Here is a 12657-nt window from a genome sequence, read left to right on the forward strand (position 1 = left end):
GCACATGGCAAATTTGATTTGCTTCCTGTTAAATTCTCCTCAAACTGCATTCCTCAAATTATTTATCTGTAAACCCCTCACATTGCTCTGAATTGGAAGTTAGATATGCTTCTACTTGACTGCACTATTATCAGACTTCACCTCTCCACCACTTTCTAATCTTGCTCTCCTTCACAGGAATTTTTAAAAGTTTCTGCTGTGTGTGTAGTTGCTGAAGGCTTCACCACTGATGAGGGGCAGAGGAGGCGGAGGAAGGACAGCAGGCCCAAGTGGACACAAGCAAAACAGTGGGAGAGGAGAAGATTACAAAAATACAGAGCTGCTGGCACATTAAGGGATCCATAGGTGAGGGTGAGGAACCGGAAGTCAAAGTCCATGGATCATTTTGGAAATTATAGCATGCCAACAAATAAAGACAACACAGCCAAAGGCAACCCATTGAAAAGCTTTCACCTTTTTCCTCCATTATCCCTTTTCCAAAAGCTATTGGGACAAATTTGAAGTCTTTTTTTTGAGAACTTGCCCTTAAATTGCATAATAGTGTTATGTCCAAAGACAAGTCACCCACACCTTTGTAAATGTTACCAATCTGCTACAGGTCTAATACAGCGTAATTCATTTAATGTTTTCTAGCTCAATTTATTAACGATTATGCAGAAGTTTAAGAAAATAACAGATAATGTATAGTTTTATGGATTTGCTAGAACAATGATATAATTCCTTTAAAAAGATAGTTTTAGAATTTAGGACCCACAACTAGTTACCCTCAGTTACATACAGTCTGGAAAACTGGCAGCAAATATGCCAGTCTGTGTATCTAGGAAACTAATTTTGTTTCCAGTATATTGGGAGTACTTTCTGAAGGAAACACATACATGTTTGTTGGTGAGGAGTTTTTGCCTGTTTTCTTGGGATTCAATAGCTGGGTTTGATTTGGGTCTTCAGCTAAACAAACAAGTTGTGCTAAATATTTATTTTCAGAAGACAGACTGATTGATCATCAAGGAATTACAGGTAGGAAATTCAGACAGACTATATTCTCATAATTTCCCTCTTGTGGCTTCAATCCAAGTGTCATGATTTAACACCAGCTTGAATCAGTTAGTATAACTCTCGCCTTTGAGTCAAAAGGTTGTGGCTTCAAGGCTGGGGCTTTGAGCTCATAGTCCAGGCTGATAATCTAGCGCAATGTTCGAAAGTGTTGCACTGTCAGAGTTGCCATTCTTCGGAAGCGATATTAAGCCAAGTTCCAATCTGCCTGTTCAGGTGGACGTTAAAGATCCCATGGCTCTATGCAAATAAGGGAGTTTCTCCTGCAGTCCTAGCCAACAATCCCTTAGGTAACAAAAGTCATTCACTTCATGGCTGTTTGTGGGACATCGCTGCACACAGATTGGTTGTCATATCTGCCTACGAATAGAGAGTAACTAAACTTTATAGTAAATCCTGTGACCCTCACCCCTTAGAGATATTTTGATTACATGATAAGGGCTACATCAAATGCAAGGATTCTTATTATTAATAATGTCAGCCCATTGGCTTCTATGTTCTTTGACCACATTTCACTCAGCACTGGCCAGATAGTTTCAGTTCCGATAATTATTTCTGCTGTTTTGGTTTGTTTATTTCTTGTTTCCAAGTGGAAAAAATACATCTGCAAAACTGTAGATCTGTGTTACTAACAGCAGGACTCCAAACCATGTTATTGATCCAAATAGTCCAAAATGATAATAATAATAATAAGCCTCGCACTTGGTATACCACCTTTCATGTTAGGGTGGATGTCTCAAAGCACTTCACAGGATATACAGTGAAATCTGTGTGGGCAAACGCGGCAGCCTAATTGTGCACAGCAATATCCTACAAACAGCCATGAAACAAATGACCAATTTTATTTGGGGGGTTGTTGGCCTGGACATTAGGAGAAACTCCCTTGTCTTTTGAAGTAGTGCCATGGATCTTTAGTGTCCACCTGTACAGGCAGACAGGACCTCGGTTTAACATCTTATCGGAAGGGCGGCACGTTTTCCAGGTTAGGAAGCCCTGAAACTAATTGTAGTGCCTTCAACCACTGTTTCTATTAAACACAGACACAGATTCATACCTCAAATCTGTGTGGATTATTCTTCTACAAAGCAGTGCCTGCATCAACTGGGCCAACAGTGAAGCCGACATTCTATCTAACAACAAGTTCAGATTGCCAGCATGAATATCTAGGTCTAAATTCCCACCATTGGATTTCAATCTTTGTTTATTATAATTTAACAAGTAAAATTTAATTTACATCAATGATCAACCTGTTGAATTCAAATGTGAGTACAATATTTGTTTTGGGAAAAGAGGAAACAGGAACTTTTTCAATGAATGCTATTTCTGTACTATATAACATAATAATAATAATCCTTGCATTTGATATAGCGCTTTTCATGTCTTCTCGACGTCTCAAAGCGCTTCACAGAATATACTGTAAAGTGAATTGACCGTATATTTGTGGGCGAACCTCGGCAGCCAATTGCGCACAGCAGTGTCCCACAAACAGTCGTGGATTGAAAATGACCAATTTTTTTTTTTTTTTGGGAGGGATTATTATTAGGCGTGCAGAGTAAGGAAACTTGCCCAAGGTTTCGCCCTCTGCCTGGAATTGAACCCAGGTGTCTCACTTGCAAGGCGAGTGCTCTAACCACTGAGCTACAGGACTCCAACAACAACTTGGATTTATATAGCGTCCTCCACGCCGGACGGCGTCTCAGAGCACTTTACAGTAATGGATCCCGGCGCCGAGCCAGGGGGAGGGGGGAGGGAAAGTTGACCAAAGGTGCGGTCAAAGAGAAAGGTCTTTAGCAGAGACCTGAAAATAGGAAGGGAGTGAGGAAGCGAATTCCTGAGCCTCGGGGCATAGTGGCTGAAGGCACGGCCACCAAGTGTGGAGCAGAGGACTCGGGGAACGAGGAGGAGGCCAGACCCGGGTTCTGTTTTGAGGAGAGAGGAGGTCAGAGAGGTAGGGGGTGCAGAGGAGTGGAGGAATTTGAATACAAGGGTGAGGAACTTGAAGTCGATCCTCTCTGGGACAGTCTGGCAAGGACAGGGGTGATCGGGGGGCAGAGTTTCGTGCGGGTGAGAATGCGGATGGCAGAGTTTTGAATGATCTGGATTTTATGGATAGGAGACCGGCGAGGAGGGGGTTAGAATAGTCCAGCCGAGAGGTGACAAAGGCACGGACTAGGGTTTCAGCGGCTTTTGGAGAGAGGTATTGGTGGAGACGGGCGATGTGTCGGAGGTGGAAGAAGGCGGTGCTGGTGAGGGACCGTAGGTGGGGGAGGAAGGATAATTGGGGGTCGAACCTGACACCTAGGTTACGTACGAGAGTTTTAGGGGGAGGTTGGGTAGGTGGAGGAGGTGAGAGCCGTGAGATTTTAGACCTTGACAAGAGCCAAAGAGTATGGCTTACGTCTTGTCGACGTTCAGCTGAAGGAAATTTGCGCTCATCCAGCCCCTGAGATCTGACAGGCAGGCTGACAGAACATCAGGGGCCTGGGGGTCGCAAAGAGAGGTGGAAAATAGAGATGGGTGTCATCTGTGTACATGTGGAAATGTACCCCATGTCTGCGGATGACATCCCCAAGAGGGAGCATTATAGATCAGAAAGAGGAGGGGGCCAAGGATGGATCCTTGGGTACCCCGCAGGTGACCGGGTGAGAGGGGGAGGAGAAGCTGTTTGTGCAGATGTACTGCTGGCGGTTTGTGAGGTAGGATTCGAATCGGGTGAATGCGGTCCCACTGAAGTGGATGCCGGAGGAAAGGCAGTGGAGGAGGATGGAATGATCGACTGTGTCGAACGCCGCGGAGAGGTGCAGGAGGACAAGGAGGCAGAGGGAGCCCTCGTCATAGATAGAGAGGATGTCGATAATCAATATGATTTCCACATTGAGTTAACACACATTGCTTAGTATAACTGTTTTGGGAACTGGGAATCTACTTTGGATCCAATATTATCCAATGTGGATGCAGAACCAATGTAAGGAAAGGCAAGTTCGACATGCACAAACTGAACTACATGAATCAACCAAATGACTGCTTTTATCTAAAGTTAATAAAATCTAGCAATGTAACCAAAACTCCAATAATGTTAAAAACCTTATAGTCAGTTCAGCAAAACACCCAGAAACATTTACAGCAATTTCATGTGAAGTGCTTTGAAAGATTTAGATGCATGGATTAACAACAACAAGATTACATTTGCATAGCGCCTCTCACGTCGGGAGGACGTCCCAAAGCTATTAGTCACAAAACACAAAATACTGCACATGCTGGAATCTGAAACAAAAACAGAAAGAGCTGGGAAAACTCAGCAGGTCAGGCAGCATCTATGGAAAAAGGAAAGTGAATCAACGTTTCGTGTCCACGAACGAGTTCTGACGAAGGGTCGTGGACCCGAAACGTTGACTCACTTTCCTTTCTCCATAGATGTTGCCTGACCTGCTGAGTTTTCCCAGCTCTCTCTGTTTTTGTTTAATATTATTAGTTATTATTTCCAAAATATCACCATTGAATGTTACCGTTCAAACTTTTATTTTGGGGGCAGAACACTAGCAAGGCTACAGGTGCTCACTGTCTCTTGCCTCTCAGGCCCAGCACCACACACAGACACAGAGGGAACACACACTCAGAGACACAGAGAGAGACACACTCACAGAAAGACAGAGACACACACCCACATTCACAGACACAGAGAGTGACACCCACATTCACAGACAGTGGGGTCACACTCTCACAGACACAGAGCGATACACACACACTCACAGACACAGAGAAAGACACACACACACTCAGACACAGAGAGACACACACACATACACAGAGAGGAAGAGACACGCTCACCTACACAGAGAGATACTCAGAGACAAAGACACACACACTAACAGACACACACAGAGTCACACACAGACTCACATAGAGACACACACAGACTCACATAGAGACACACACAGACTCACATAGAGACACACACAGACTCACATAGAGACATAGACAGACAATCACAACAGCGGGATCTCCGAGTGGAGTCCTGTAGCTCAGTGGTTAGAGCACTCGCTTTGCAAGTGAGAGACCTGAGTTCAATTCCAGGCAGGGCGAAACCTTGGGCAAGTTTCCTTACTCCACACACCTAATAATAATCCCTCCAAAACCAAAAACAATAATAATTTGGTCATTTTGAATCTACGACTGTTTGTGGGACATTGCTGTGCGCAATTGGCTGCCACGTTCGCCCACAAATATACAGTCAATTCACTTTACAGTGTGTTCTGTGAAGCGTTTTGGGACATCCTCCCAACGTGAAAAACGCTATATCAAATGCAAGGATTATTATTATTATTATTATTATTACTATATTTTTCAAGTCCTGGCTGAAAACCTCCCTCTTCGACCGTGCTTACAGCCACCTCCCCACTCCCCCCAGCTCAGAGTCAGTCTCCACCACTGTTAAGCGCTCTGAGACACTACCCTGCTTGGAGGGTGCTGTATACGTGCAAGTTGCTGTTGTTGTTTGCTGCTGCTTCTCTGTCTCAAACTACTCTGTTAGGGTTTGGGTTTGTTGGCTTGACAAAGACAACTTGCATTTATATAAGCCCCCTTCATATAGGATAATGTCTCATGGAGTGCTGTATAGGCAGTTTTGAATGCTGAGCTAGGGGGAGCAGGGGGAAGGGGAATGGCCAAGGGCTGCTCTTTAGGTTTTAAGGTAAGATTTAAAGATAAAGAGTGGCTCTGGTGGAGAGATTGAGACAGGGAGTTCCAGAGATTAAAGACATAGTGGCTGAAGGCATTGCCACCGATGGCAGTGCAGAGGAGTCGAGGACATGCCGTAGGTCTATTTCAGCTGAACAAATAGAACGAACAGAAGAGTGAGGTACGAGCAGTTCTGAGAAGTAAGGAGATACAAAAGCATGAAGGAATTTGTATATGAGGGATCTTGAAATCAAGCTGTTTAGAGACAGAGTCAGTGGAGCCCGCCGAGGATTGGGGTGATGGAGTGGAGTATTGTGCGGGTGAAGATATGAGCAGCAGAGTTTATATTAACTGGAGTGGATGATGGAACTGGGAAGACTAGCGAGGAATGTGTTTGAGAAATCAAGGCGGGAAGTGACAAAGTGGAGTCCTGTAGCTCAGTGGTTAGAGCACTCGCTTTGCAAGCGAGAGACCTGAGTTCAATTCCAGGCAGGGCGAAACCTTGGGCAAGTTTCCTTACTCCACACGCCTGATAATAATCCCTCCAAAACCAAAAACAATAATAAAAATTGGTCATTTTCAATCTACGACTGTTTGTGGGACATTGCCGTGCGCAATTGGCTGCCGCGTTCGCCCACAAATATACAATCAATTCACTTTACAGTGTGTTCTGTGAAGCGCTTTGGGACGTCCTCCCGACGTGAAAAGTGCTATATCAAATGCAAGGATTATTATTATTATTATTATTATTATTATTATTAAAAGCATGGAAACATTTGCTGTGAGATAGGTTTGCCGACTGGCAACATGTTAAAGGTTGAGGAAAGCTGGAATGCATTGCCTGAATGGGTGGTGAAAGCTGATTCGATAACAACTTTTAAGAGAGAAGTAGATAATTATTTGGGGAGGACAGGGGTTTGGAGTGCTATGGGGAAAGAGCGGGAGAGTGGGATTGAATTGGAAAGCTCTTTTCAAAGAGCCGTCACAGACATGATGGGCCGAATGGCCTCTTCTGTGCTGTATGATTCTATTCTATGAAAGCATTTTTGGTAGTTGAATTGTTGAATTCAATCATAACTTTGAAGCTGATTTTCCATAGTTCTTAAAATAACTTCAGAAAAGTAACTTCGAAATTAAGGCTGTTTTTAGGACTTTCCCAAATTCTGGATACTCTGAAATTCTATGCTAATCTAGACCCAGGTGTAATTTTAGCCCTCCAGTAAGGTGGGTCATGACAAAACAGTTGTTATATTATTGCAAAACCACTAAATCTAACACATGAGTGAGAACTAAAACTTTGAATTTTCAATTCAAGTCCAGTGAAAAAGTTACAGGTTTTATAATAACTTGTCAAGCCTGATTGAAGATGCAACAGGAATCATGCTACGCTGCTCAATATAAATGACACAGAGAAATTTCCATGAATTAAAAACATGAAGTGAAGGAGATCTATCTTGAACCAGCTGTTCTTGTATTAATATGGTTCCAGAATTTCTGAGAAAATTGCTATAGATGGTAACTATTACTACTTGGTAAAGACTTTTGATTGAGGTAACATTAACAGTTTGAAGCCAGGACACTGGACTCATTTAAGAATCAGATTAACCCTGTAATGGAAGGATGCTAGGGCCTCATTACATGATATGAGATAAATTACACCAATAAATATCCACAAATTAAAACATGAAGGGCCCCCCAGAAGGTGAGTGTCAGTGGAATTACTAACTTAATTCCTGTTTTTTAACCCATCCTTTATTCAGCACTACAGTGTTGTTTTTTAAAAAAACAATAAGACTGAGCAATATTTGGTGAAGAGTACAATGTACAAATTGCCCTTCATGCAATACTGGGTTTAAAAATAGTTCTCCAGGAAACAGTACTTTTATTTGCACTTCAATGACAGTAAGAGCACCTTGTGGCAGAAACCACATCTCAAGCAGGAAATCCACGTCCTTCAACATTTTGGGTCCACGATCCTTCGTCAGAACCAAACCCTTGCGTTCTGACAAAGGGTCGTGGACCCAAAGCTTTGACTCATTTACCTTTCTCCATAGATGCTGCCTGACCTGCTGAGTGTTCCCAGCTACTTCTGTTTTTGTTACAGATTTCCAGCATCTGCAGTATTTTGCATTTTGTTTAGCCCATGCACTTCAATCAGCTGGTGGGACCTCAGCCCCAGCTACTCACTGGAGATCCTGACCTGTTAACTGTTTGCTATGATTTTAGCTTCATGCTGTTAACTGTTCGCTATGATTTTAGCTTAAATATTACCAAACCATCACTGACTAAACATCTGAGCATTCTATTCCGTCAGAAATAGACCAAGTGATAGTTCCGCAAAAGTCGCCTAATCTAATCCTATTCTCCTATTTGCTCCACACATCCTTTAATGTTTCTCTTTTTTAAGTTTCTCCCTATTTCCCTATTTTAAAAAATCGGATTCGACTTTAATAGTTGGAAAGATTTACTATTAGGTTACCTATTATGAGGAATATCCAGGTTATCTAGAAACCTAGAGGAATATCTATCTTCTCCTATCAGAAAAATGTAAGATTATTTCTTGTGTTTATCTATTCTCTAGTTTTACTGCAGTATTTCAAATATAGATAGTACGTCAGTAAGTAACTCAGAGTATGATAGAATTTTACAGCACAGAAACAACACTCTGTCCTCATCATAGACGTTTGCTTACAGAATAGTCACTACACTTGAAAGTGGATCTTGTGAAGCATTTTAAGACATTCTCCCAATGTGAAAGCTGCCATATCAAATGCAAGGATTAGGCTATATTATTATCATCCTGAAGGCTTTCATTACAACAACAACTTGCACTTACATAACGCCCTCCACTCAGGGTAACGTCTCAGAGCGCTTACCAATGGCGGAGCCTGACTCCGAGCTGGGGGTGGGGAAAGTGGCAAAGAGGAAGATTTTCAGTCAGGACTTGAAAAAGGGGAGAGAGGGGGCAAGGTGGAGGGATTGAGGGACAGTGTTCCAAGTTTTGGTGCATAGTGGCTGAAAGTGCGACCTCCGATTGTGGGGTGGAGGGTGCGAGGGATGAGCAGGAAGCCAGTGCCAGTTGTGCAGAGGTGTCGGATGGTGGACTGGGGAGTGAGGTGGTTGGAGAGGTAGGGAGGTGTCAGAGAAGGAAGGAAGTGTGAGGATCTTGAAGTTGATCCATTCGTTGATGGGGAGCCAGTGGAGACTGGCCAGAACTGGTGAGATGTGGGTACAGACTTTGGTCTGGGTCAGTATGCGGGCAGCAGAGTTCTGAATAAGATGGATCTTTTGAATAGTGGAGCTGGGGAGACCGGCGAGGTAATTACCCTGCTCGATGTGTGTCACTACATTTGTCAAGATCTTTGAGACGTTCTGGTTTGTGAAAGGCGCTGTATAAATGCAAGTTGTTATTTTTGTCAGGATTTTATCTTTCCTCCTGTCTTCTTAACATCAATTTTAACGTGCGCAATGATGGCATCTCTATCAGCTCAATAATTTATTTCATAACAAATTACAATAATTTATTTCGTAAATTATAAGGTGTAGGCTGAATTGGCATCTATATTTGTGCAATGTTGACTTTATTTTGCAATGCTGTTAAGCCTTATTGTTTTGAGCAGATAGCTTTACTGAGGAATGAGCACCAGCTCAGTTACAATGGGCCAAATGTGCTTTGAACAATCTATGATTCCAGAATTGTGAACCAGTTTTGTGTCCGTTACACGTTTATCAGGGCGCATGTATTCTGCAAATGCAATGATCCCTACCATTAATAAGTCCTTGCATTTGATAAAGCACATATCACATAAGGAGGATATCTCATAGATCTTCACAACATTTAACGTAAAATGGAGTTACTGTAGGTATTTTGTAGATAAACAGGGCAGCCAATGTGCACACAGCAATGTCCCCACAAACAGCCATGAAATGAATGAGCAATTTTATCTGGAGGATTGCTGGTCCAGACACTGGGAGACACTCTCTTATCTTTTTGAGTAGAATATCATTCACCTGAACAGGTTCAGATAGAACCTTGATTTAATGGCATTTCAGAAGGACAGCACCTCCAGCAATACAGCACATATCCAGCATTGCATTGGAGTCTCAGCCTATATTACATTTGTTCAAAGTCCCAACAAGCTTCTGAGTCAGAGGTGAGAATGCTACCAACTGAGCTACGCAGACAATGTGGGGTTTGATACTCAGCTCAGAGGGTCAAAGTAGAACACTGAGATTGTGCACCTCCTGACTCAAGCTGAGGGAGCAGCCAGAGAGGTTGATAGAACAAAAGTTAAATAAGTGCTGGTGAGAACCAACTAAGATGGCTTCAATTATGTTGATGCACAGCTGTACAAAGTCATGACTCATCCAGGACTTGCAGTCAGAATATAACATCCATGGACTCTCAGGTGATGTCTGAGAGGTAAAGTTGGGTATCAATAGTATGGAAGTATGGAAGCCAATTGCGCTTACAAATGATGCTGACAAGCACAGTATATAGATGAGGAATAGGAGAAGACGACTCACCTGCAAAATATACAGTCAATTCACTTTACAGTGTAATCTGTGACGTACTTTTGAGACGTCTTGAAAACGAGATAGGGTGCTATATCAAATTATTATTAATAATCAAACTCTGGGTGCATCAAAGGTAATTGTGCAAGAACAGAATACATTGGAGATTTGTCAATGGTGTTGGGTAAGCAGGAAAGGAAACATGGAAATGCAGTCATGGTGGTTGATCATGGGAAAAAATGGTGAAGAACAATGGAATTGTGAACAGTCTGAAATGGAGCAGGGAGATCGAGGAGGGTGAGGGTTCTGTGAGAGCCAGTCACACAACGGCATTGGTGACTTTGCTCAGTAAGGTGAGAGTAAGTAAGAGTTCAGCACATGTTCAAACCACATGTGCTAGGAAGAAACAGTTAAAGAAAAAAATCTACTTCTCCGCCATCACTCTCGATTCCATGGCTGTAATGAGTTTTTAGCAGTTAAGTAAAGATTGATTGTGTCCACCCATTTCTGATTATCTTGATCCATTGAAAATTAACTTTGATCCCATTTTCTTCTTCAGGTATAAGTTAAAAAACACATGTCTCTGTTTGAAAGAGAAAGTTGTGTCTCCTGGTTCTAATTTATGATTCTTCAGTCAAATTAGTTAGTCAAATCCTGGCTGATCGCGGCACGTTGCTGTGTGCAAATAACCTGTCATGTTTGCCTACAAATACACATTTACTACATTTTGCAGAAAACCTCTGTGAAGCTATTTCTAACATTCTAGTTTTTTTTAACTGTAATATCAATGCTCATTTCTGTTTCGCAATGCACGAGTTGTAAACAAAACAACTGAAAATAGAAACTTCCCTGGACCCACCAGCAGTCTACAGTGTAAAGGACTCATAAATTAATAAAATGCAAGTAAGAAAGATGAAAGATGAAAATGCAAGATAAAATTTAACTTTTTTGTGAAAGTAAAAGATACAGATAAATATCAGGATAAGAAGCAAAAATGGTCTTTCACAAACACTTACAGGCATCAATACTGCAGATGATCCTGGCATCGTGGGATTGGGGAGGTTACCAGGCATGGAAGCTGGCATGGGCTGCCTATGTCTGTTGTGGAGATGCAGTAATGAAGACAGAGACCCTGGAACAGGCCTGAGGGAACAAGAGCATAAGGACATCAGTAGAGAGGTACACAAAACTTGATGGTGAACAAGTAACTTTGCAAAACATCTTAAAAGTGCTATGAAGCTGTGTGAGATGGTTCTACACCCTTAATTTGTATCTCCATGATATGGCTCGCTCCTCACTCGCAGCGTGTATTGGGTGGCCTCTGTGATCAATTTTCACTAATGTGTGTAAGAGCTTATCTCTAAGTGTTTCTTGCTAATTGAGTTTGTTTCATAATCGACAGGTACTACCAGATTGATCTTCAATCAATGCAAACTAGGAAGCTTTGGTCAATCAGAGGTTTATTTTTGAATACCTCTGTGACCTAGGCTGAACCTGTTTGTGTTACTTCCTTTTATATCGAAAATGAACAGAATGAAACACAGTTAAGAAAACTCAATGGCATTTTTATTATGGTTCGTTCAGAATCCAAAACTCCCCGGAAATAGTTCTCAAGTGATTTCAACAAATAACAATGAATTACACAACCATGAATTACACAAATAACTAATCAACCTTAACAGATACTAGCTAACAGCCAACTGAATATGAGGTTTATGTATGTGCAGTGAACCAACTCTTGACTCAGAGGGTTGTACCTCTAGCCAGTCAAGACACGTACCTTTCTGATGTTATGAAGTAAAAAGCAAACTCCCCAACTCCTCCCTCCATTGGGTGCAGATCATCCAGAACTCTGCAGCCCGTGTCCTCTCTCTCAGCAGGCTCCCCAACCCTATCACCCCCATCCTCGCCTGACTCCACAGGTTTCCCATCACTCAGAGGATACAGTTCAAGATCCTCATTCTCACTTTCAAAGCCCTCCGTGGCCTTGCCCCCCACCCGCTGTCTCTGTGACCTCCTAACCCCGTACAAACCTGCCCGCATCCTCCGCTCAGCAGGCTCTGGCCTGCTTCACGTCCCCTGCCTTGCCTTCTCCACCATTGGCAGGCAGGCCTTCAGGTACTCTGACCCCACCCTCTGGAAGTCCTGTCCCCAATCCCTTGTCCCCTCCCTTGCCTCCTTCAAGACTCGTCTCAAGACCCTCTTCTTCAACCGTACCTTCGGTCACCCTCCTTTCCCCCCTGCCCTCCACCCTCCCCGATGCCAACCTCCAGCTCAGGTCCAAAACACTGATTGTCCAGTGCCTTGGGACGTCCTCCGTGAAAGGCACTATACAAATGTAAGTTTGTTGTTGTTTTTGTTGTACATCTTTAAATATACTGAAATGAACAAATTTCTGGTCCCTACATTATAGAA

The 12657-nt window shown here is 42.7% G+C and overlaps 1 protein-coding gene across 1 annotated transcript in view; it reads right to left on the bottom strand.

The window, feature by feature from the left end:
• creb5b (cAMP responsive element binding protein 5b) overlaps positions 1–12657 on the bottom strand; it is a 201634-nt gene that overhangs the window by 66921 nt on the left and 122056 nt on the right. The window contains exon 7 of the mRNA XM_042346896.1: positions 11259–11385. Coding sequence (XP_042202830.1) covers positions 11259–11385 — 127 coding nt within the window. The remainder of the gene's footprint in view (positions 1–11258; positions 11386–12657) is intronic.

The sequence above is a fragment of the Callorhinchus milii genome, unplaced genomic scaffold, assembly GCF_018977255.1.
Source record: "Callorhinchus milii isolate IMCB2004 unplaced genomic scaffold, IMCB_Cmil_1.0 Scaffold2, whole genome shotgun sequence".
NCBI lineage: Eukaryota > Metazoa > Chordata > Chondrichthyes > Chimaeriformes > Callorhinchidae > Callorhinchus > Callorhinchus milii.